At 49.1% G+C, this 23,995-nt stretch overlaps 2 protein-coding genes across 5 annotated transcripts in view; one reads left to right on the forward strand and one right to left on the reverse strand.

Annotated features, from left to right (window-relative positions):
* Positions 1-153: 153 nt before the first annotated feature.
* Positions 154-13,037, forward strand: ADPGK (ADP dependent glucokinase). Of its 2 annotated transcripts, none has more exons than XM_058846682.1 (7): positions 154-450; positions 3,155-3,380; positions 4,687-4,749; positions 4,998-5,118; positions 5,389-5,585; positions 6,301-6,399; positions 6,876-13,037. In XM_058846682.1, the coding sequence occupies exons 1-7, from the start codon at positions 236-238 to the stop codon at positions 7,425-7,427; spliced, it is 1,473 nt and encodes a 490-aa protein (XP_058702665.1). In that variant the 5' UTR covers positions 154-235; the 3' UTR covers positions 7,428-13,037. The 2 variants fall into 2 exon arrangements, with proteins under 2 accessions (XP_058702665.1, XP_058702666.1); XM_058846683.1 differs by having other exon boundaries at positions 6,879-13,037.
* Positions 12,630-23,995, reverse strand: part of BBS4 (Bardet-Biedl syndrome 4) — a 35,743-nt gene continuing 24,377 nt past the window's right edge. For all 3 annotated transcript variants that reach the window (XM_058846680.1, XM_058846679.1, XM_058846681.1), the window contains 8 exons: positions 22,881-22,935; positions 21,429-21,497; positions 19,928-20,080; positions 19,647-19,818; positions 18,971-19,040; positions 16,179-16,320; positions 15,606-15,813; positions 12,630-14,080 (listed from right to left, as the gene is read on the reverse strand). In XM_058846680.1, the coding sequence (XP_058702663.1) occupies positions 13,923-14,080; positions 15,606-15,813; positions 16,179-16,320; positions 18,971-19,040; positions 19,647-19,818; positions 19,928-20,080; positions 21,429-21,497; positions 22,881-22,935 (1,027 nt within the window). In that variant the 3' untranslated portion in view covers positions 12,630-13,922. The remainder of the gene's footprint in view (positions 14,081-15,605; positions 15,814-16,178; positions 16,321-18,970; positions 19,041-19,646; positions 19,819-19,927; positions 20,081-21,428; positions 21,498-22,880; positions 22,936-23,995) is intronic.

Below are 23,995 nucleotides of genomic sequence, written 5' to 3' on the forward strand. Positions count from 1 at the left end.
CGCAAGGGGAGCGCTATTCCCATACCGATTTACGCAGGCGGCGCAGCCTCATGACCGGGCCGCACGCAGGTTGCGCAGGAGGAGCGGCGCGCCGCGATTCCCGAAGAGGTTTACGCCATCCGGCGGCCGGCGGGGGCGGGGCGCTACGGAGGCGGCGTAAGGAGGCCCCCGCCGGCGGCGCCCCGCCTCAGCCGCGGCGGCGGGGGAGGAGGAGCAGCGGAGCGCGCCCGGCGCGATGTGGCAGCGGTCGGTGTGCGTGGGCCTGCTGGCCCTGGCGCTGGGCTACCTGTGCGTGCTGGGCCCCGAGCTGCCCCCCGCGGCCTTGCGGCAGCTCTCGGCCTCGCTGCTGGGGACGCTGCGCCGCGCCCGCTCGCTGGAGGCGCGCACGGTGGCGGCCTGGCAGGCGGCCATTGTCCGCCCCGCGCGCGGCTGGGCGCGCGTCGCCGTCGGGTAGGTGCGGGAGCGCGCGGGGAGCGCCCCTGGCGGCGGGGCGGGAGCGCGCCTGGGCCGGGAGGCGCATCCCGGTGCCCACGTGTGTGGGTCTGGAACGCGCGGGGATGGATCGGCTGCGGCCCCGGCCCGCAGAGCCGCGTACCTGGGGTGTACCTGGGGTGTACCTGCGGTGTACCTGCGGTGTACCTGCCGTGTACCTGCCGTGTACCTGCCGTGTACCTGCCGTGTACCTGCCGTGTACCTGGGCTGTACCTGGGCTGTACCTGCGGTGTACCTGCCGTGTACCTGGGGTCTACCTGCCGTGTACCTGGGGCGTATCCACGCCGCCCAGGTAAGAACACACCTGCAGAGCTGCTTCCAGCTCTGGCGTCCCCAAGAGCAGCAGGATGTGGAGCTCCTCTGCTCTGGAGCCAGGCTGGGAGAGCTGGGGGTGCTCACCTGGAGAAGAGAATTGCTCCAGGGAGAGCTCAGAGCCTCTGCCAGTGCCTAAAGGGATCTCTAGGAGAGCTGGATAGGGACCTGGGACAAAGGCTTGGAGAAATGGGACAGGTGACAGTGGCTTCCCACTGCCAGAGAGCAGGATTAGGTAGATATCAGGAAGGAATTCCTCCTTGTGAAGGTGGTGAGGCTCTGGCAAGGTTGCCCAGAGAAGCTGTGTCCCCTCCATCCCTGTCAATGTCCAGGACTAGGTTGGACTGGGCCTGGAGCACCCTGGGCTGGTGGAAGGTGTCCCTGCCCACAGCAGGGGATGGAGCCAGATGACCTGGAAGGTATCTTCCAACCTAAACCATTCCATGATTCCATGAAAAAGAGGCGGATGTGAGTGCAGCACCTCCCGCAGTGCTGCTCAGTCAGAGCTGGACATCGGCCGAGGGGATCAATGATCCAGAACACTCCTGGGGTGGGGATTTAAGCTGGGCTCTGGCCCTGTTGGCAGCCCTTCTCTGGAGACATTATTCCCGGCTTAATTGTAAAACAAATCTGTGTACAGTCTGAGGGTTGGGGTCTGTTGGAGCTGCTGGTCCATCCAGCACAGGCTGGCAATAAATAGGTACCAGAGATAAGTTCATAAAGTGGAGAAAGGAGCGAAGCCTTTGCCTTTGGAAAGAGGTAACTGAGGCCAGGCAGAGCTGGAGAGAGATAAGGAGGGAGGGCAGTGGATGTTGAGCTCAGGGAAATTCAATACCCTTCCTCTTTTTAAAATGGGAAGAGAACAAGGGGAAAGTTCAGGAATGTCACATTGATCTTAAATGCTGGGTTTAAGTCTGACCATTAATCATGTTATATTTAGCACTTGACTCAAATATATGGACATGGCAGGTAACTTGACTTTGACTGGAAGATTCAGCCTTTGGATGTTGGAAGGAGTTATCCACTTCCATGGCAGTGTAGCTCTGTGTTAGCAGAGGAATATGACTTAGTTTCATCTTCTTGGATCTGTAATGATTCATTAAACCATAAAATTTGGGCTAAAATGTTGCTTGAACTTACGGTTTCTTTGCGATGCTAGGTAATTTCTCTGTCCTTGGTGTAGGAGGTGGTGCACATCTAGAGGATTTCTGGGCTGCTTACCTCGTGGAGTGGAAAGCCTCAGGGTTTTTCATGTCCTTTATTTTGTGTGATGCAGCTCTTTTTTTGTTGCAGCCCAAATCTGACTCCTGGGAGGTCAGTGCCAAGGGAATGCTGAGTGCTGAGCACTCCAGGCTGACAGGGAGCAGGAACTGGCCCTTGCAGTGTCGTGGGGGAGATGGGGAGAAAGTCAGGGATCCTGCACGAGTCTGATAGATGGTTTGGGTCCCTGTCAGGGAAATGTGGGGCAGAGGAACAGAAATGGCACTTGACAGCAGCTACAGAAGATGCTTCAATTGCATCTCTGTGCAGTTGCTGGTGTCATCTCAGGAAACACTTGCTCCATGTTGTTATTGCTCTGAAACCACAGAGTGAGACAAAGGCAGGTGTTTCTGAATTGTCTTCCTGGGGTTCTGATTCCAGCCAGAAAGTCTGAATCAGACTGGGATTAAATCAATGAGACATGGGGATTGGAAGTTAGACTTTCCAAAAAGCCTGGATCTGCTGAAATGGTTCTTGTCCCTCCCTTACTGTTGCAGGATTTTTCTCCTGTTTCCACTGCATGCTGTTTCTGTTAGTTTGGGATGGTCCTGTGGAAACCGCCGTTTTCAAATATTTCAACTGACAAATTGCTCTCTTGACTTTTTGTAAACAGAACCAGCCTGTGTGTGGAGTTGTGTGTGGGTTTGTTATTAGGAATAGTTGAAACTCCAGAGGCTGATCTAGCTGACTTAAATGCTTTCAGTTTTCTTTTTAACAGTTTTGAATCACATGTACATTTTAAACCCAAAATACATATATTTTTAAAAGCTTCTAAGAATTTAAAATGCCACTGTTTCTATGCCTGTTCTTTTTAAGTGAGAATGAAGCAGAATCTGTATTGTAACATACTCAAACACCTTTGGACCACGCAGCTTTCCTTGTTTTCATTCAGCAGAAAGTTAGAAATCCCTCTTGGAGCACAATCAAACAGATAAAGCTTTAGGAGAGAATCTCAGGAAATTCCTGTGCCTTTTTTCCCTGTGGTTGGTTGTTCTCCCCCTGCACAGTCAGGGGTGTGACCTCACTGCACTCCCGGGTGCCCTGAGGTCAGTCTGGTTTTCCCAGGACGCCTTTTCTGTCTCTCTCCCAGCGTCAACGCCTGCGTGGACGTGGTTCTGTCCGGGGTGAAGCTGCTGGAGGCGCTGGGCCTGGAGCCCAGCGATGGCAAGAACCACGCAGTCCTGAACTCTGGGCAGGACCTGAGGGAGGCTTTTGCCCACTTCATGGAGAGAGGGGCAGCTGCCGAGCGCTTCTTCAGCGATGCCGAGGCGTTCCAGGACATTGCACGGACGGCCTCGGAGCACCCCGCGGCACAGGTGGGTCTGCACTCGGAAGGCAGCCGTGAGAATCCTCTTCCTTCCTTCCTTCTTGCTGCTGACTTTCATTCTCCCTCTGGGAAGCAAATCCATGAAGGAAGAAGCTTGTGCTGTAGCTTGAGTTGTGTTAATGGTTTTTCCTGGGATTCTGCCCCTGCTGCAAATGGGAGGGGTTTAAATGGTCTCTCCCCTGCTGACATTCCCAAGCTGAAATGTCAAAGATGCCTCTTGGGAGCCAGATGGGGCTGAGGCTGTAAAAGAGCCTCCAACACCTTGGGATGAGGCTGGGAGTGAGGAATTGCCTGATTTTTAGCTGTATGGCCTGTTTTCTGTGAGAGAAGCCAGGAATGGTTTGGGTGGGAAGGAACCTCAAAGTCCATCCCGTGCTACCCCCTGCCATGGGCAGGGACACCTTCCACTACCCGAGGTTGCTCCAAGCCCCTTCCAGATGTGACACTTCCAAGGATCCACGGGCAGCCGCAGCTGCTCTGGGCACCCTGTGCCAGGGCCTCAACACTCTCACAGGGAAGAATTTCTCCCCAATATCCCATCCAGCCCTGCCCCCTGGCAGTGGGAAGCCATTCCCTGTGTCCTGTCCCTCCATCCCTTGTCCCTGGAGCAGGGATCCCTTGTGCAGCTCTCCTGGAGGCCCTTCAGGCCCTGGAAGGGGCTCTGAGCTCTCCCTGGAGCCTTCTCTCCAGCTCTCCCAGCCTGGTTCCAGAGCAGCCCTTGGATCTTCTCCGTGGCTGCCTCTGAACACGTGTGACCCTCAGGACAACCCATACTCACTGCTTTTCAAGCTCAAATCAGAGTTTAACTGGAAAGTTTGACGTTTATTACTGAAGAAATTTACACAGTTCCTTTCACTGCACATGGGCACAGGCAGCAGGTTTCATCTGGACCTCAATCTGGAGGAAGAATTGCTGCAGTTTTTAAACCGTTTCTTGTCAGCCTTGCTAAAAACCACAGAGCTTTAGCCACAGAATGGTTGCACGGGAGGAAAGGCTGTTTATGTGCTGAATGAGTTGGTTTTTACAGCACTGTCAGAGTTGGGAATTAATTGATTTTTCCAGGGCAGTTACCTGAAAGTGAATATTTAGATTAAAAATAAAGAATGCTCAGCTTGTTGAGATCTTACAGAGAATTGTAAAATCATTTTGCCTTTAGTCCCAATAACCTTTAGTAACTTGGGGACTGCTGAACCCTGTTCTAAAAAGCCAAAATCTCCAGCCTGTGCTGAGGACTAAATGTGTTTAAAGGTCCCAAAGCAAGGGGATGCCCACACCCAGCTCTGTTTGTTTTACAGCTTTACGTGGGAGGAAATGCTGCTCTCATTGGGCAGAAGCTCGCAACGAATCCAGACCTGAAGGTACACATGTTCCAAACATTTCATGCCATTTGCTCATGTTCTTTGCTTGTCTCATGTTACTTCTGTGTAGCTTTTGGGGATCTGGCAGTTATTTCTTAGGTTCTGCTGGTGGAACTTACGGTTGGACTTCCAAGCTGATTTTTAAAAATTGAATTATTAACTCTTTAAAATCAGTTGTGTTAGGTGATGCTTAAATTTTGGCAAGGGACACGCAAGGGAAACTTTGTTTTGTTTTCCTTGTTTTCCAGATCCTCCTTTGTGGCCCAGTTGGTCCCAAACTCCATGAACTGCTCGATGACAATGTGGTTGTGCCGCCTGAATCCATGCAGGAAAGAGATGAATTCCATCTTATCTTGGAATATCAAGCAGGTACAATGGAGCAGGTGTTCAGTGGAACCCCTGAACATCACTAAGATTGGTGCACAGCCTGAGGGGTGTCATTCTGAAGCTCCATAAACACTAAAATGCTCCCTGAAAACACAGATTTAACCACATGCTGATGAAACTCAGGGTAACCTTCATGTAATGGCTAAAACAGTTCCGTGGCTTTTCTTGCTGCTGATGGAGCCCGTTGAATTTGTGATCTTGCCCAGGAATAAAGCAGCTCACACACACTTGGTCCTGTTTGCTCCACCCCAGGTGAGCAGTGGGGCCGAGTGAGGGCACCCGCTGCCAACCGCTTCATCTTCTCCCATGACCTTTCCAATGGTGCCCTGAACATGCTGGAAGTGTTTGTGTCCAGCCTGGATGAATTCCAGCCAGACCTGGTGGTGCTCTCAGGACTTCACATGATGGAAGGGCAGAGCAAGGAGATGAGACAGAGACGACTCATGGAGGTGAGATACTGAACCCCTGAATTTCCTTCATTTCCACTCCAAGTGTTTCATGTTTGTTTCCCCAGGTTTGAAGGTGTAGGAAGGCTGTGCCTTCAGAGCTCCCACAGATTTCAGTGTTGAATGACAAAAGGAGAGTTGGGAGCTGCAGGAATGGCTGGAGTCTAATCCTGTAACACTCTTTTCCTCGATTCAGTGGCTTGTCCAGGTAGAAGAAGGGCTGGTTGCCTGGCTGGAGGGTGTTGACCCGGTTACTGGGCTTATCTAGCAGTGAAACCAGACTTTTTCTGTGCTGGATACTGAGATGATCCAGGTTATAATCAACACCTGCATTCCTTAAAGAGCATCTGTCTTGCACCACCTGTTTTACAGCTGAGGGCTTGTCCTGATGCGAGGCATTGGCCTTTTTTGTGTTCTAGGATCAGCTCTGCTGCAGCTGCTTCAGATTTGTGAGATTTTTGGAATTAATCCATGAGAAAGGTGCTGAGCTGGCAGCAGATTCAGGTTAGATACAGTTTTTCTGCCCTGGGATTCTGCAAACAAGGAGTTGTTTCATTTCCTCTCCTTAGCAGTACATACACAGGTCAGACATCCCATTGGAATTGTTTATATCCACACACAGGAAGATTAAAGGATGTGTATCTTGAGTCAAAACCATTTTTCTTCTGTTCTTTAACAAATGTGTGTTCTAGTGTTGTTTGTTTCTTTTTTGCTGTAGGCTGTGGCCTCCATCTCTGATATCCCAACTGACATTCCCATACACCTGGAGTTGGCCAGTATGACTGATCAGGATTTTATGAGCAATATTATGCATCAGGTAAGGAGAAAGAAAGGATGTGCTCTTTTGATCAGGTTCAGTATCACAGTGCACACACTGGTGCATGAATATAGAAATCAAAACTCCATGTTTGGGCTATTGGAAGATAAACTGACGATTGAATTTGAGCTGAGCTTGTAATTTTAAAAAATCTCTGGATTTCTTTGCAGAATTTCTTTCCTGGTGGTTCCTTGTTTAGCTTGACACAGCTCTGATCTCAGTGTTACGTTTTATATAGAGTTGATGTGTTGTTACTCTTTACTGTCAAAGTGTGTGTCTGGAAAATTAATTGCACCAAATGGAATGTTTTCTTGCCTAAGTAATTCTTGCCAACTTGTGGAAGTGCAGTGACTGGGAAACCGGGTGCTGCTTCTGCCAAGCCAGCAAGAGGGTACCGCGAAAACCAGAGCCTGGGGAGGAATCCCGGCTCTGAGTCCGCTCCTGAAGGCAAAGCCGCCGTTCCCTGTTTCTGTTAGCAGGTCTTTCCCCTGGTGAACTCCATCGGGCTGAACGAGCAGGAGCTGCTGTTCCTCACCCAGTCTGCTTCTGGTCCCCACGCTTCCCTGGCCTCCTGGAGCGGCGTTCCCGACGTGGGGGTGGTCAGCGACATCCTCTTCTGGATCCTGAAGGAGCACGGCAAGGCGGCGGAGCGCGCCTCGGACCTCACGCGGATCCACTTCCACACCCTGGCCTACCACATCCTGGTCACCGTGGACGGCCACTGGGGCAACCAGGCGGCAGCGGTGGCGGCCGGGGCCAGGGCCGCCGGCACCCAGGCCTGTGCCACCGACACCATCGACACCAGCAAGGTCTTCCTCAAAGCTCCTCTGGAGTTCGTCACCTCCCACACAGAGGCACCGTCCAAAATCTCCCTCAATCCAGACGAGCCCGTGGTGCGCTGGCACAGGGAGGGCATCTCCTTCCACTTCACCCCCGTGCTGGTGTGCAAGGATCCCGTCCGGACCGTGGGGCTCGGGGATGCCATTTCAGCCGAGGGACTGCTCTATTCTGAAGTGTATCCGCAGTAGGAAACCAGGACCCTCCTTCTTCTCCAGCACTGCACGGTGTCTGAGAGCCGTGGATTGGGATTGGAAGCAGTGGTGGTATAGGAACAGAAGCAGGGTGTGCTGTGTTTTCTGGGTATAACTGAAAAAGAGCCAAAGAATAATTCCAGGTATAAACTGTCGGCTACATTCCAGTCACTCGGCAGTGACTCAAGTGCTTCACGTGCAGGTCAGGTGTGGATGTTTCAATATTTAATGTGAAAATTGGCTTTGTCTTAAGGGGGAGGGATACAAAGACCAAAATCCCTGGCTGGCCAAGTTTGCTGTTGGTAGCTCAGAATGGATCTTTTCTGGTAGTGCTGGAATGTGCAGCAGCAGCAGAATTTCCTGCTCCTGGATCCCAGGGAGAGCACAGCAGTGCCCGGCCCTGCCTTGCCTCTGGTAAATTCCAAATAAAATGTTTGTGGGTTATTTCCCAACACACTGCAAACTTTGCTTGGGGTGAGGATGGAATTACTACCTGGTGCAATCACCTCTCTGTGTGCCCAGTTCCAGAGGGAGCCACAGTCCCAAAATGTGACACAGACTGAACCTATTCCAGGCTGCACAGGTGATTCTGGATATCTGTGACTAAAGGTGTTCAACTGAGCCCCAGCAGCCTGTGCTTAGTTTTTTAGGAAACAAAGAGTGAAGATAATCAGGGTTTCTGTTTGGGGGACAGCTCTGTTTCCCTGCCAGGGAAGCCCCAAACCATTCCCTGTGTTTGCTGTATACACTAAATACTCTGCTAATGGTGTGTTACAGAAAAGCTCTTGAGTGCTGGAGACTCACTTTTGGTTGTTTGAGAATGGTTGTGCCAAATTCTTCAGTCTCCCTGCCCTCTATTAGGAAAGGTTAATATATTAGGGAAGGTCCCTCTGGAAGCTCAAGAGCTGTAACAGCGTTTTCCAGGTAAGACTGAAGTGAGGAGGCCTTTTTAAGGTTTGATGTTGGGGTTTTTTTTGACTAGGTCACTGATAGTTTCTTTGCTCTGGCCTTTGAAATTAAAAAAGCAGAACCATGTGTCCTTGTTAAATATTTTGCTTCTATTTTTTTACCTTTTCACAGTCACACACTTAAGAATTGTAGAGCACCAGTATGGTTTTCTGTCTTTCCAGCATGGCTTTCTCTCTGGCCACTTCAGGAACCTGGAGTGTATTTGCACAGCTCTCAAGCCAGTTTTTAGAACTGGGTTAAGTGCAATCAGCATATCTGGGCAAGCCTGTTCCTTACCAGAGCTTGGCAGAGGTTGTTCCAGGTCAGTCTTTGCACCTGAATGGAGGGAGGAGAGTCTGTGTCATTCAGGGTGGAGTGATCTGTTGCAGTAACACTGTCAGGCTGCTGTCAGTGGCGTTCTCTGTTGGGAAAAGCCATCCTGGCTGCTCTGCAAGGATGAAAATTGGCAGCTGTTGTACCTGCACTGACTCAGCACACAATGCTGTCTGTCATGTGTATTCAGCTTTCCCCCCTGAGCAAAGTCTGTGTTGCACAGACCAGAAATATAGTCAGTGCTGTGTTTTCCTGCAGCTCAGCCCACCCTGAGCTGCCCTTGAGTGTCAGCATTTTATCCAGGTGCAGCATCTTCTTAAGACTGGAGGCATTTCTACCCAGATTATTTTTTTAAGATGATGATGATTATTACTACTGTTATTATTATAATTGATAAACTGTAGCACAGGACTTGGAGTTCTGGTTTAGTCTTCCTAAACTGAAAATAAATGAGAAGAACCTCTCATTTTGGCTCACTTAGAGGTCCAAGGCCATTAGCAAGGCTGTTTTGCAGCCTTTTGGGATGGTGGCCTTTTTTGGCACTCTGCTCCTGGGGCCACCAAAGGCCACGGATCTGCCAGCTGGAAGCCAATCCTTGGCCTACACTGTGGATTCTCGACCTGGAAACAAAACAAAACTCAATACACACAAGCTGTCACCAGCAATGGCCCTGCTGCTGCATTTCACTTTTCTTCCCGAAACACTTCAAGGGATGTGAGGCTGATGGGACTGACATTCCTTGTGGCCACCTAAAAACACATTACTGCACCTACAGACATTGTCCCAGGGTCAGTTGTGTTTGCACTGAACAGGAACATGACAGGCTAAAATTAGCTTTTTAATCTGAGTCAGTAACTGCTATAAAGAATCATTTAGAAGTAGCTTAGATTAGGAATCATCAAGCTAAACTGATAATTATTGTTACCTCCTTCTTCCTGCTGCTCCTCACAGGTAAACATTTCTGCTGTGGGCTGTTGTGGGTGTGCTGGGAATGCCTGGCATGGTGAGTCCCAGCTCTAATCCCAGCAGCTCGGGGTGGCCAGGCTGCTGCTCTACCCAGATCTGCTTTATCAGATACATGGAGCTCATCTGTGCCCAAAGTCACTTCCCAAGGAGAATCCTTAAACCACCATGACCTGTTCATCAGCTGTGCTAGTGGGATCCCTGATTAAGTTGTGGAACAATCTATATGGTAATAAATGTGAATTGAATGGAGGGGCCCAGCAGCCTTTGCTTTGTTTCACATGCTGTGAACATGATGTGCTTAACTTCCTTCTGCCTTCCCCCATTAATGACAGGGAGGCAGAGCTCCTGAAATCCTTCCCCTGCACCTGTAGTCTCACAGCTCTGCACAGCTACAGCAATGACAACAAAGAAAAGCTGCTCCAACAGCTGCAAAAATACCAAAGCTTCAAAACCAAGATTGAGCTGACCTTGCTTCCCCCTCATCCTCCGTCTCTACAAATGCTGTTTGTTCTCCTGTGTTATGGGTACCTTGAAATCCCCAGTGATGGATGACTCAAACCTCAGCCAGCCTCACTCCTGAAGCAGGGTTTGCACTGGAAATGTTTATTCACACAGATTCTGCTGGAGATGCAGCAGCAGAGCTCAGCACTGTGACAGCTCTCTGTGGTAAAACCTTTGCATGTCAGTATTTTCACTTGTGTGGAACAACTGTTACCTGCAGCCACCTTGGCTTGGGTTTGTTTTGTCTTCTCCATGATCCAAAATGAGCCTTCTTCCCATGTTTTCTGTGTATGGCACTTATTGAGGGTCAAGTGCTGGATTATTTGGGAGGTGTGAATCACAGGGGCCTGGCAGAGCCTCAAAGGACATGTTCCTTCTCCACTGTGCCCCTGGTGCTGTGCCATGGGAGAGCCAATCCCAAATCCAACTCTTGCCAGTTTAAAGGCACCTTTGTTCCTCTCCAGGGGAGTTTCACAGCATTACTAAGAATTACTTGATTTTCTTGTGTTTCCTGGTTATCTCCTGTTGGGATGTGTGAGATCCAGTCAAGTTTGCCCTCCCTTCCCAAGTTCATTTTACAGAACTGGTGCTGAAATGTTCTTCCTCAGCAAAGACCTCATTAACTGCTTTGTGCTGGATGTTTTAGAGCTCAGCTCAGCTCCTTAGCCACTGGAATCTAAAGCCTGGAGAGCAGCAGAGCACTAAATCCATTCCAAAACTCAATGGAAAACTGACAGTAGTTGTGTTTGGCTTCGTTTTTTTACTATTTATTCTGTCATGATACACTGAATTATCAGGATGTGTGCCACAGAGTGACCTTTCCAGCCATGCCCTGAGCAGAGAGTTGAGTAACAGTCCTGTGGAATGGTACAACAGAACTCAATTTCCAGCTATCCTAAAATGTTGGTTTAGGGGTTCTTTTGGAGCTTGCAGCTTAGGTGAAAGCTGAGGGTTGTGAGTGAGTCAAGAGCTGAAGTCTCTGTGCCAGTATTGTCTCAGTGCAATCTGTCCCAGAGCAGTGCTGGCACAGACTTGTGTCACACAACTGCTGCCTTGCTATTCCTGGGCTGAGGAACCTCAGAGTGCTGGGGAGAACAGGAGAAAAGCAGAGGAAAAACACTGGGTCTGGGTAACCTTTGCTGCAAAATTTGGATCTCAGAGCCAGGAATGCTGGCTCTGCCTGTTGGAAATGTTGGATGAGGTTCTCCTCTCTTTCACTCTGGAGCAGTTTCTTGTGTGGTATCCCAGCTGAATCCAGGTGGAATTCTCAGGGAGTACAGACTCTGCTGGGAGGACTGTTCTCTCAGCAAAGGAAAGGTGCAGGTTGGAAATAGCACATGGCCATTCCCTCCTGTGCCAGAAGCTCTGTTCCCAAAAGCCTGGGATCAGCCTGTGCTCAGACATCTCACAGCAGCTGAGGAACACAAATGATGGCAGGAATTATCCCATTAAAATGCAAGGGGAAAAAATACCCTGGAAACTTCCCCAGTGAATTTCTCAGGAAAGCTGCCCCTCGGTGCAGACTGGATAAAACTGGGTTCAGATCTCACCTGCATCTTCCATTAAAAACATGGATTTTTAGAGCAGTGTGGTTTGAGGAAATGGTAAAGCTTTCCTTGTAGCAGAACTGTATTTTCTCTTCTAGAAAAGTCTTGGCAGATGGAGTACTTGTTATAACATGGGCTCTTTTTGAATGCATTTATGTGTGGAGCTTATTATTTTAGTACAGTTATCCCCCATTCAGCACTGAGGCTCGTGTGTCTGCAGGAGAGGCTTTGCCAACTGAAACCCACTCCCCAACTGGGAAATCTAAATCCTGAACAGCTTTAAGGCCCCCACATCCACCTTGCTCAGTCACAAGTAAGCAAACAAGTACAGGGGCACAGCATGTACCCACTAACACTGCCTGTACCATCAATCAGCATGCAGTTGTCTCAGGGACCAGAACACCACATATTTTGGGTTGAACACATGTTGCTGGATAGACAGATAATTACTCTTGGCTGGAACAAGGTCTTGCTGCCCAGGCATTGATGTTGGAATGTCTTTTAGTTTGTTTCCTGTGCAGAAGCCAAGATGCAAAGTACCTTGTGAGCTGTGTTTTACCCTGTTCATCACAGACCTTTCCCTAAAAAGGGGAAGAAGAGTCCTAAAGCAGATGGTTTCTGCTTCCCTCAAAATTAAGCTCATGATTCTTTTCCATTAAGGGAGGGGAAAGAGGGGATTAGAACTATGGCTGATGCCAGAAACAGGTTTTGGAACATAAGGTGTGATTTCCAAAATCCCTAAATGCCTCAGTGCAGTCCTGCTGAAGAGTCCCTTGCTTAATTCCAGCTGAAAGAGCAGTCCAGCCTCATTACCATTAGCACAAAAATGCTCTCCAGAACGATCCCAAGAATTTACTGCATGCAAATGCCACCATCACCATGCCCAGGGGAGGAAAGGGGACAGGACAGGAATTGCAGCTCTATTTATTATCCAACTGGAATTACATATTTAAAAATGCTCCCTTAGACATAAAGCTCCCAGGAAGTAGGAAGGTGCCACTGCTTCATTTCATAGAAGAATTGGTGCACTGTTGCATAAGCTTTTCAAAAAATATCTTTTTAAAATAAATCCCTTTACAGTACCTCCAAGTGCAGTACGTGCTCCCTGTATGACATTTATCCCATCAAAGCATCCTAGCACAAAAATCTGCCTTGAATTCAAGTTTTGGGGCTGAAGTGAAGAATTCTGAGCCCCTGCCCACCCCTGCTCTGCAATCCTCACCTCTTCTTCCCAGAGAACAACTCTGTTAGGCTACAGGAACTTTCAGTGTAAGAAGTTAAATGTGAATAAAAATCTCTGCACTGTACTTGACACTGTTTATTGTCTGGTTTGTTTCAATTTTCCAGCACTCTACAAAAAAAACCTGTTTAACTTCTGGCAGGAGGGAATCCTTACAGCCCTGGGGCTGAGCTGACACAAAACCCAGCAGAAAGGACAGCTGAGGGCAAAAAAAGCCACATTTAAGATAAGCAGTCAGTTTGGGCTATCAGAACCCAGGGGAAAGTGAAGGGTCCTACTCTTTCAGTGTTCTCCAGGGAGCAGGAGAGCACTTCAGCTCCTGGCTGGGCTCTAAAGATGCATTAATGTCTTTCTGGATAAGAGCAATGAACCACAAAGCAGAGCTGAAGGTTGGGATGTACCCAGAGTCCTGCTCATGCTGCCTCCAAGATGTTTCCATTACTCACCTTCCTCTCCTGGACCTGTAGTGAGGGAGGGATGCAGTCCAACAGTGCAGAACTAACAGCATGAAATACAGTGTCAAACAGCTGGGGAGCTTCACCTGCAAACAGAGCCCTGAAGCTTCAGTTTATTGCTCCTCTATGCAAAATCAGCTGCTCACCAGTTCAGCCACTGGAAGGGTTTGATCCTTCTCAGTCCAGAATCCTAAATCACTACTGCTGGCTTTGCTGAAAATCCTTCTGTGGGACTCACACCTAACCTGTGGAGATCTGGACCCCAGTTCTGTAGTGAGTTGTGACTGCACAAAGAGTAGCTACACAGAAACCTCTGGTCACTACAGTTACTGCTTGGAACAAGGCAGAGCCCACAAGCTAAAATCACTGACAGAAAACAGCTGCATCCAGACTAACTGACAGTGGGGAGAAGCCACCGTGGGGCAGGGGGGGCAGGTCCCTTTCCCAAATCCCAGGAAGCACTGGAGAGGCTCCTGCACCACCTGTGCTGCCCAGAGCTGCCCTACTCTGCTGCCTCCTGGCTCTGGAGCTTCTCCTTCCTCTGCTCCTCATCCCCTGGAGGAGCTGAGTTCTCCTCAGGGCTCGTTTCTGAGTCCTGCTCCTGTTCTGGTTCCAGAGGCAGGGAGGGAGGCTTTTTTGGCAGAGCTGGTGTTGCAGCACCTGGGGAGAGAGCACAGTTAAAGTTACTCTATGGCTATGTGTGTGTGTTGTCTGTTCCTTATGTCCTTCCCAGCAGTAGAGATGCAAAACAATCACAGCTTTTAATTATCCTCAGATTCCTTCTGCCTAACATTAGTTTACTGAGTTATCCAGACCTTACAGTGCCCACAGTCCTGCTGAAAGGAAGCTCAGCTGTTGAATTCAGTACAAATGTAGGAATTAACTCATGCTCTGGAAGGGAAAACATTTTCTAGAATCACAAATCTCAGAATGGTTTGGGTTGAAAAGGATCTTAAAGCTCATCTCATTCTACCCTCTGCCATGAGCAGGGACACCTTCCCCTGTCCCAGGCTGCTCCAAGCCCTGTCCAGCCTGGCCTTGGACACTTCCAGGGAGCCAGGAGCAGGCACAGCTGCTCTGGGCACCCTGTGCCAGGGCCTCACCACCTCACAGGGAAGTGCCACTTCCAGTTCCACTGAAGCTGGTTTATGCTCAAGCTGGACCCCCAACCAAAGTGGTTTTTTCATGTCACAGCTTTAGCAAATGTAGGGAGAGATTCCAGGCAGCTAAAGTAGCTGCTTACAGAATTGGATCACAAGAGGACACATGCTGTTTCTACATTTACATTTAAGATGCCAACTGATGTTATGAACCAGCTCCCTTCTCTGATCTGGATAATAAAGTCCTTCAGGTATGCCCTGAACCCTTGATGTGGTTTATTTTTCAGATTTTCTGGCTAAGTCTTCCCTGCATGGAAAGTTTATTCCATGTGTGAGAAATGGAACAGGTCCTTAGGGATGCCAAAGAAAGAGGCCTGGATTACACAACCACTATCCTGGTTCAGTCCACAGGCAACAAGACTGAGAGTGACAGAAAATCACCACGATGAGCAGCACCTCCAGTGCATTCCTCCTTGGAAGCTGAGGGGTGAGAGGAGGTCAGGCTTGGAATGGCTCAGGAGATGTTCCTACCCAGCCCCAGCACAAATAGTGATGGGCTGAGCTTCCAAAGGCTCACACCACCTCCTGAGAACCCTCAGTCCCACTAAATCCAGCAACACCTGCAAGGATGGGCAGCTTTGGAGCAGCCCAGCTGCAGTTACTGTTGTCAGAGAAATTATGAAAGTACTTTGGAAAATTGTCCATCCTTTCCCTCCTCTGCAGCAGCTGTGCATGGCAGCTCTTGGGCTCTTCCAAAGAAAGGCAAGAGGTCTGGCTGCTGAAAACTGCTCCTTTCCAGGGCAACATCACAATCCCATGCTAATGGAATCTTGCCCATTGTGGCTCAGACAGGAAGGGAAACTTTCCCAGCTTCCCACATCCCCACAAAAGCGGGAGAGTGAAATACAGTACACAGAGCATCTTCCTGAACTCAGAAATCTGGGAAAGTTATCACCAAATCTTGCCTTCACTGCTGTGTGAGCAAGCAAATCCCTTCTGGAACACGTGCTGTAACTCTTCCAAAGGGAAGAGAGATTTCTCTTCCTCCCTCCCACGTTTCTCCTTGAAAGAACCCGGAGATGTACCTGGGGGGAGCTGCATGGTTTTCCCATATCCTGCAGCAGAGGACATGGCTTGACCCAGGGCCTGGTTGGAGCCCAAAGGCTGCTGAGAGCTGGATTTCCCTGCCACAGCAGCTTTCTGCTTGGATTTGGACTCTTTAGAAGGCTTGGTCCAGACCAGGCTCTCCCCCATCTGCAGGGCAGCTCCCATCTTCTGGGCCATCTCCACCATCTTCTCAAGAAGCAAAAAGAGAAGAGCACTGTAAGCAGGGATGCTTTAGATAACAATAAAGTCAACAACACCATCAAAAAAAAGACTACAAGAAAGTATCTGTGGAGAGCTGGCTACAGCCTGGTGCTTGGGGGAAACATGTCTGCTAATTCAGTCCCTTAATTAAGAGGGAATCTTGTCTTGCTGTGTATTGATTGAAGAACTGGGCTTCAAAGAGCAGAAAGAAAGCGAGCAGCTCTCAGCAGGCGCCCGCTCCGCTCGGAAAATCTCATGAGCAGAATTTCTTCCTAATAAATGGGCTCAAAGTCAAACCTCCTCCTCATTTGCTGCCAGCCCTGGGGTGGCTCCTGAGCTCAGGCACAAACCTCAGGGTCGAAGTCGGGCACGCTGCTCTCCCTGGCGACGGTGACCTTCCTCTCCATCTCCTGATACTGGCTTAGGGCCCCCTGCTTGTCGCCCTGGTTGTAGAGCAGGACGGCGTAGTTCAGGTTGATGAGGGGGTTGCACCTGCAGCAGACACATGGGATGCATTACATTCCCTGTGGGAACACTTATCCTGGCTGCAGGAATGCTGAGATGTGCCCAAGCAGCAAAGCTGGACACAGCTCCTTGTCTGGCACCGGCACAGAGGCTACAGCCAACGCCCTTGGGGAATGTGGCTGAGACTCCCTTGCCTGATGACAGACCCAGTGCTGGGCTCTGCAAAGGCCCCTGGTTGGGGCCAACTGGTGACAACATAAATCCCTCCCCAACTGCCTCCCTCTCTGCAACACCCTGTTCTGTGCACCTGGGGGCCATCCTGGGACTGCCCTGCTCCCCAGCCTCACCAGTGATGGGGGCTTTGGTCAAACTGAGACAGATGATCTTTCTCTGATTTACCTCAGACTCTCCCAGCATTCCTAGTCTGGAGGAGAGTAGCACAACAGAGCCCTGCTCTTGGCTTTTACTTTATAACCTGACACAACACAGAATGTGCTGTTGACATTTCATTTCCTCACTTCTTCTCTCTCCTTCCCCCAGCAAAACCACACACAGCTGCAGGTAGTGCTACAGGTGAACACAGGTACCTGCACACTCCTGCCTCCCTTCCTGAATGAAGATTTCACAAGGCAGAACTACTTCATACACTCTCATTTTCCCAAGGATCCATCTCCTTCACTGGGCTGCACTAACCCTCCCCATCTGGCCCGGCCAGGAGAGCCAGAGGGGTTGGAGGAGCTCTGCCTGTTCTGTGTGGAGCCCACGGGGGCAGCCCTGCACACAGGCCAGGCAGGGATGCTCCGTGGGTTGGCAAGAAATGTGAGTGAGGGACTGGTGCCCTCTCCTGGAGCACGGCTGGGATAACTGGAACCGTCCATGGCCAAGGCAGAGGGAACAGGCTCTGCAGCAGTGCAGAAGGGGAGGATCCCTGGCCCTGGGCAGCCTGCAGGCCCTGGCTCTCCAGTCCTGCTGGCTCTCCATCCCACTGCAAGGAAAGCAACTCTTAGAAGAAATCTCACTGCATTTATAACCATGGCTTCTCCCTTAACTAGGAAACTGCAATGCTGAGCCCACCATGGAATAAGCTCTCCTCCCTCCCTGTCTTTACCAAAACACTGAGGAGATCACAGTCCTGGGAACAGCCAGTTTTAAAATTAATTGAACCTGATGGAGCTATTTCACCACCTTCAAGAGCTGAGAAGCAATTATGACAGTCAGAGAAAAATCAATAGCTGAATACCCACAGAAAGGACAGTTACAAGCCAGAACCAGGAGTGGAACACCTTTTTCTAACAAGTTTTCCAAGATCTTTCCATTCCAGCCCCCAGCGTGGCACCCAGGCCACTACAAAAGCATTCCTGGTGATGGAAACCAACCACCTGCATCCCAAACAGCTCCCAACACACCAGCAAAGGAAACCTGTGGGGACACAGATTCAGCCACACCATAACTGGCTAAAATCCACAGCATGTCAGCTGAGCCAGCCTCACAGTCTAGATGTTCCCCCCAGCAGGCCCTGGCAGCTGGAATTCATTTTTGCTTTGATGAGGGTTTATTTTCCTGGTCAGACCGCAGAGCTGGAGCATTGCCCAAGTGCCAAATACTTGGGCAAAGTTGTAGAGCCCATTTACTGCTCCTTCTCTTTGAACAAAGCACACAGACTCAGGAGTCAGCTGCCTTGAAGGTCCTGTCCTGCCTTGCCAGGCATGGAAACCTGATTAGGAATAGAATCATGGAATGGTTTGGGTGGGTAAAGCCCTTACAGCCCATCCACTGCCATCCTGTGCCATGGCCAGGGACACCTTCCACTGTCCCAGGTTGCTCCAAGCCCTGTCCAACCTGGCCTTGGACACTTCCAGGGATCCAGGGGCAGCCACAGCTGCTCTGGGCACCCTGTGCCAGGGCCTGCCCACCCTCCCAGGGAAGGATTTATCCCTGGTGTCTCATCTATCACCACCTTGTGGGGCCCCTGCAGATGGAAGTGCCACTCTGCCACCTGCAGACAGACTCTGGGCTCAGGAGTGCTGGTGGGTCTAAGTGTGCAAATATTCACAGTAAACTGGGGAAAGAAACAAAACTATTAATAAGTATGAGGTAATTTTGATTTTGTGCCTGAAATGATGACATACTCTGAGGTTCAGCTTAACACTTCTGAAACCAAGTGCTCTCATTTTAAGACTTAGACTGCAAACATAGATGTTCTTAATGAAGGAGCTGCCCTTTTACTTGCTTTATACAAACTTCTTGCACGTTCTCCCAGCTAAAATCTTCCCAATTCAGAATAGGATCTACCCCAGGCATCTCACTGCTCTGCACTGTGCTCAAACTTTGGGTCAAAAAATATGTTTTCCTCTATTAAATCTGTTCCACCATATAAATACTCACTAAAAGGAGGGCTGGCATCCAAAATCATCACCACTGACTCACTAACCAAATAGCAAAACAAAAAACAGCTCTGGGTTGCTCCGAAGTAAAATCTTCTCTCATTTTTCAGAGCTGACTTGAATTTAAAAAAAAAAAGAAAAAGGTTTTAACACTGTCACTTGCACAGCTACAAGAATAAAAGTATTTCCCTACTAGAAACCATTTAGGGTTGAGGTACAATGAGAGGCAAAGGAAATGAGGTGCAGGGAGGCAAAGCAAGACCAAGCAAGTGACAGCTCTGACAAAGACTTACTTGTCCAAGGCCACAGCTTGTTCATAGGAACATCTGGCATTCTCGATGTCTTCAAGGTTGGTCAGAGCAACTGTACCAAAGCAAAATGTACACACAGGAGGAGATGTTTCACAAGCAGCTGATTTTTAGGACAATTCTGAGTGTTGTAAAATAGGTGTCACAGGGTTGTCTTGATTAACCCTACTGAATGGAAGTGTCTGGGTTGGAAGTGACCTTAAAGAACATCCAATCTCAACCCTGCCATGGACAGGGACACCTTCCACTAGCCCAGGTTATTTCAAGTCCTGCCCAACCTGGCCTTGGACACTTCCAGGGATTCAGGGGCAGCCACAGGTTCTCTGGGCACCCTGTGCCAGGGCCTCCCCACCCTCTCAGGGAAGAATTCCTCCCAATATCCCATCTAACTCTACGATGTCACTTCTGACATGTTTATCTCATTTCATCCCAAATATACCCAGTGCTGGAAACCCACACCCACTCCTTAGGCAACTCAACCCCAGTCTCACATGTGTCAAGCCTTTTCCAATGCTTAATCTGGATCTGACTGCAGTTTTCCCTTCTAATTCCCCAGAGAGAAGAGATTGGGCAACAGCTCTTTAGTGAAGCCTTTATGCAGTGTTTCTTTACTTCATCCCATCTGTGCTGTGGCATTCCCAGGAGGGGTGAGCTCCCATACCTGCCAGGAGCATGTAAAGCTCTGCCATCTTGGGCTGGAAGTTGATGGCAGCGCTGAGGAAGTGGAAGGCTGAGGCATACTGCTGCATCGTGAGGTGCACCAAGCCCAGGTTGTACAGGATCTTCCAGTCAAAGGGAGCCAGGTAGTTTGCCCTCTTCAGGCAGCTGACAGCCTTGAAAAAAAAGGGATAAATGTGCTAGAACAGCCTCCACATGACAGGAATCTTGTGCTTGCATGAAACTGGATGCAGATGGGAGAAAAAACGGAAACTGGATACTTACTGCCACGTATTTCTTCTTCCCAAAGAAGCACATGCCAATGTTGTTCCAGAGTGGGGGGCTCTCAGGAACACTGCTGGCTACCACCTTGTACTTGGACAGGGCAACGTCGAAATCCCCGTGGGCCTGCATCATGCTGCCAGCAGCCAGGGTGGCCTGGGGACAAGACAACAGTGACCCACTCACAGATCACTGTGACAACAGCAAGAACACGAGAGGACAAAATGATTAAACTATTTAGTTTAATCAGGAACAACCATTTCACTTCTAAGGACTGCCAAGCCTGACAGTGGGAGCAGATGGGGACTCTGGAATCTCCCAGCACAGAGCAGAACACAGGGTGAAGAACAAACCTGAGTCTGCTTCTTCCTGCACTACTTTAATCAGAACTGTCTCAGAAATGAGTTTGCCCAAAGCAGCTGTGGCTGCCCCATCCCTCAAGTGTCCCAGGCCACGCTGATGGGGCTTGGAGCACCCTGGGGTAGTGGAAGGTGTCCCTGCGCATGGCAGTGGGTGGAACAGGATGGGCTTTAAGGTCCCTTTCAAATCAAACCATTCTGTGAGTCTACGAGTCCGTAAGTATTACAACATGACATTGCAAACATGACATAGTTTAGGGTATTTTTTGGGGTGACAGAAGTACTTCTTAGAGTCTGCGGCTCTGAAAAGATCTATGCACGAATAGAATCCTTTTACAACCAAGCACAGACAGGAATAGTTCTGGTACAAGATAAGTGGGGTGTAAAATGTACTCAAGCAAGACATGCAGCAAAGCTCTCCTAGTTCACACTGACTGGCTGATACTGCAAATTAATGGGAATATGCATGGGATAGAAAAAAAAGGAAGTGAGTACAACATACTGTATTTAAACCACACTAGTTAAGTCCTTTCTAAGATTTCACAGTGACAAGTAAAATTTGTAAGTGTAAAGGTGTTTTCACAACAACTCATGTTTGTCAACCACACATTTCAATGCTCTGCACTGCTAAAGGGGGAAAAAAAGGGAGAGAAATGAAGTAACAGCCCTAAAAAGGGAAGCAGCTCCACAATGAGGAATGAAACCTAGATGCCAAGCTCAGCTTTCCAGGCCAGAGCCAAGGAAATGTACACAGCAGCTGGAAGCACAAGGTATCAGCAGATGGGAGAATAATAAAATGCACTATCACTTGGATCACAAGGGACCTGGCACAGTTCTTCTGGGATTTTTAAAATCCACAAGGTATTCCTTCTAAAGTAAATTCCACCTGGCTTTGGTGCAACTTCAGATTAAAAACCAAAGGGATCAATTTAACATCCTACATTCTGCCTCCTTCCCTTTCTCTACCTTCACACACATCCAACTCCCTACCCAAGGAAACATCCCAGAAATGTATTTCCCACAAAGCTCTCTGGGCAGGATCCTTTCCAGCCTCTCCAGGCCCAAGATGCAGATTGCAGAGCTCTGACAGTGGAATTAGTTTTAGGAGGTGTCCCCTCATGGTTCATCTCCACTCCTCACCATACCTTGTAGTTGCCAGGATCGTAGGTAAGCACATTGCCAAGGTGTTCAAAAGCCTTCTGGTAATCCCCAGTCTGAGAAAAGTACAGAAGAAAGCATCAGAAATTCAGGAAAAAGGGGAGTTAAGGAGAATACAGGGATTGTGGGGCCCAGAATTTCTGGTTCAGTTATATAGTGAGAAAAGTGAGTTTTACAGTGCTCCCGTTACACACATGTTCGTGTTGGATAATTCACAGAATAGATTCTAAGTATTTGACGTGGCTGGATTCCCTCTTCTGACCCAACCACAAATGAGCTCTGGGTTTACAGGTCTGTGCTCCTTTCTTTGTCCCAGAAAACAGGCTACAAACTGCTACTCTGCACATCCCCAATTCCCTCATCCCAAATTCCTCACTCCCCAGGGCTCTTCTGTTCAGGTGACTTCCCTTCCCTTGTCTTCTCATGGACTGGAGGTGTTAGTGGGCATATATGAGCATGTGAGAGCTTGGAATCACTTAAATCCTAGAGACTGGAACCAGACAAGCTGTCAGGTCCCTTCCAAGCCATCCTGTGATTCTGTGGTTTCGACTGAATTCATCTAAATCTCGTCTCATTCCACCCCTGCTGTGGGCAGGGACAGCTTCCACCAGCCCAGGGTGCTCCAAGCCCCACCCAACCTGGACATTTCCAGGGATCCAGGGGCAGCCACAGCCTGTGAGGCCTCACCTCCCTCACAGGGAACAATTCCTTCCCAGTATCCCATCCACCCGTGCCCTCTGGCAGTGGGAGCCATTCCCTGTGTCCTGTCCCTCCAGGCCTTGTCCCCATTCCCTCTCCAGCTCTCCTGGAGCCCCTTCAGGCCCTGGAAGGGACTCTGAGCTCTCCCTGGAGCCTTCTCCTCTCCAGGTGAGCACTCCCAGCTCTCCCAGCCTGGCTCCAGAGCAGAGGGGCTCCAGCCCTGGAGCAGCTCTGGGGCCTCCTCCTCCTTTCAGGCACTGCTGCCTATTCTTCTCTGCTTGTTCACTCTTTGGGAAGCCAGTTTCTGGAATAATCCAGCCCTTCCCATCCATTTCACAGACACAAGGATAAGCACACCTTTGTTATTTAAATTGATTCTGATTTTCCTTTATGGTGCATTAACACTCACAATTTCATGGCTGCTTTTTCAGGATAACTTGCAAGACTCCTGCTGCAGAAACAAGGTAATGACTAGTCATGTTTTGTTATACTTGGAGGATTTATAACAGAGTTAGGGCGGTTGCCAAACAGAATTCCTGCTCTGGCTCTGGTCCAGGGAATCAGCTTGCTTTTAGCAGCAATGAGAAGATACAGAAAAGCAAGTTCTGTCCTGTTCAATTCAGTTTGTAGAGAAGCATGTGCAAGCAATGGGAAGATGGACAGAAATTAACTCTATAAAAAACCCAACATGGTTATATTGAAAATAATTAAGTTTTTGTAACAGTAACAGCATTTAGTACCTGCAGGTACAGTAGGCCCAGGGCTGTGAGGAGGTCTGTGTTTTCTGGAGAAAACCTGGAACACAAAAGCCAAAGGCTGGGTTTGCTTTTCAGCCCTTCTAGAACAGGGTAAAAATAGAACATGGAATTCTGATGCTACATTGCCTTTGTATCAATCCAGGAAATCAAACTGTTATTATTAAAAACAAATATTAGAACAACTGCCATCAGGGGGATTTCCTCTGAATAACATCACACCTCAGCTTCCCAAACATCTCCTGGGTATTGGTGGGAAGGCACAAGGCTCTGTGAAATAGATCTGGACACATAATAAGATAATGTGGTTTTGTTAAGCTTCAAAGTGAGTCTGAATCAGTGACCTGGAAATACAAAATGAGATTTTCCATCATCTCTCATAAACCACCCTGTAAATCCATCCATCCTAAGCCTCTTGGGCCACGTAGGACAGGCAATCCTCAGCGTTTCTGATGGATCCTACACACTCCTCATCAGAATTTTAATTCACCTTTTAAAAAGATTGCCAATAAATAGGATGGAAATCACAACAAAAAAGGACAAAGCAGAGAGAGACACAATTTGTGGTCTCACTCACCTCAAGAGGAGTCAGTTTTTAATTCCCTGCTACCAACACTTAAAAAAATCTGATCTACACATTCACACTGGCACCTCTAAACTTCAACCAGAACAAAACCACCTGTGCCTGGTGGAATAGAAACATGGAATAACAGACTATCCTGGAGCTGGAAACAGCAAGACAAATGAGAAAAAAACCCCAGGAATAAACAGGAATGAAGAAGAAAGGAGGCCAGGGGAGCACCAAGATAAGAATATAAACCTGGTAAGACGCTTAGCAAGGATTATTTACGTAATAAACATTCCAGATTAGTCAAATGTCTGCCCAACCCCACCCACCACCAGGCAGCAGAGAGGGCAGACATGGAAGGAAACACTCCACTGATATGCCTGTGGCTCCCAACACACTCCTCATCCTCTTTCTAGTGCTGGCCTCCAAGGCAAAGCTACACTTGAAAGCACTGGCAATGCTTGGGAATGCCCTACAACAAGGATAGGTGGGCACTGCAGAGCAGTGATGGGGTGGGAGAAACTCCCTGTGC

The sequence above is a fragment of the Poecile atricapillus genome, chromosome 11 (genome assembly GCF_030490865.1).
Source record: "Poecile atricapillus isolate bPoeAtr1 chromosome 11, bPoeAtr1.hap1, whole genome shotgun sequence".
In the NCBI taxonomy this organism is placed as follows: Eukaryota; Metazoa; Chordata; class Aves; order Passeriformes; family Paridae; genus Poecile; species Poecile atricapillus.